Genomic DNA, 1,062 nt, shown 5'->3' with positions numbered 1-1,062 from the left:
CACACACACACACACGCACACACATGCACACACACACATACTATATACACATCCTACATAATTTGTCATCACAACTCGCTGTCTTCCTTTCCCCCTTTCCCCTCTCTCTCTCTCTCTCTCTCTCTCTTTCTTTCTTTCTTTTTCCTCCTTCCGTTCTTCAACAATTCTCCTCATCCCGCCACCCCCGTACCCCGGCCCAACCATCGTTCGTCCATTCCCCGCCAAAACAAAAAAAGAGAGAGAGAAAAAAAAAACAATACATATACATATATATATTTATATATATAAATATACAGAAATAAAAAAAAACAAAAAACAAAACAAAAAGCCGTGACAATGGTGCAACTTTCGCGGACCTTCGGCATAACCTGGTCGTTGCTCTGGACCCTTTTAGTAGGGGTCACGGCCAGTCCCAATGCCATGAGAGTGTACAATTACATAATGAACACTAAGGACTACAACAGGTTGGTCAGACCGTCCGGAGACAACGCTATATTGCTTGTCCGGTTAGGACTTCGGATATCGCAGCTAATTCGAGTTGTAAGTACTTTCAGAGAAACCATATATATATATATATGTACATCGCCTTCTGTTTATATCTTATCAACACGCACACCACACATGCACACGTGTATGTATACATAAAGGTATGTGCATACAAAAATATGTAAATACTAAGATATATTAACATATATACTTATATATATATATATTTGTGTATTGCATACGTTTGTACATACACACACATTATATATATCTGCACTATTTTTGCATGTGTTTATATCTATCTATCTATCTATCTATCTATCTATCTATCTATCTATCTATCTATCTATCTGTCTGTCTATCTGTCTGTCTGTCGCTCTCTCTCTCTCTCTCTCTCTCTCTCTCTCTCTCTCTCTCTCTCTCTCTCTCTCTATATATATATATATATATATATATATACACACACATACATAGATACAAACGTACTTACGCACGTACACGCATAACCATAACATACGTACGTATTTACTTTATACAAAAACAAATGGGGATATGCGTTTATATTTGCATATATAT

At 36.8% G+C, this 1,062-nt stretch overlaps 1 protein-coding gene across 2 annotated transcripts in view; it reads left to right on the top strand.

Moving 5' to 3' along the window:
* The first annotated feature begins 6 nt into the window (after positions 1-6).
* LOC106877372 (acetylcholine receptor subunit alpha-like 1) overlaps positions 7-1,062 on the top strand; it is a 56,139-nt gene continuing 55,083 nt past the window's right edge. For both annotated transcript variants that reach the window (XM_052972223.1, XM_052972222.1), the window contains exon 1: positions 7-540. In XM_052972223.1, the coding sequence (XP_052828183.1) occupies positions 337-540 (204 nt within the window). In that variant the 5' untranslated portion in view covers positions 7-336. The remainder of the gene's footprint in view (positions 541-1,062) is intronic.

Source organism: Octopus bimaculoides, chromosome 12, assembly GCF_001194135.2.
Source record: "Octopus bimaculoides isolate UCB-OBI-ISO-001 chromosome 12, ASM119413v2, whole genome shotgun sequence".
NCBI lineage: Eukaryota > Metazoa > Mollusca > Cephalopoda > Octopoda > Octopodidae > Octopus > Octopus bimaculoides.
The sequence above is the reverse complement of the archived record's forward strand: the minus strand, read 5'-3'. Positions and strand labels throughout refer to the sequence as shown.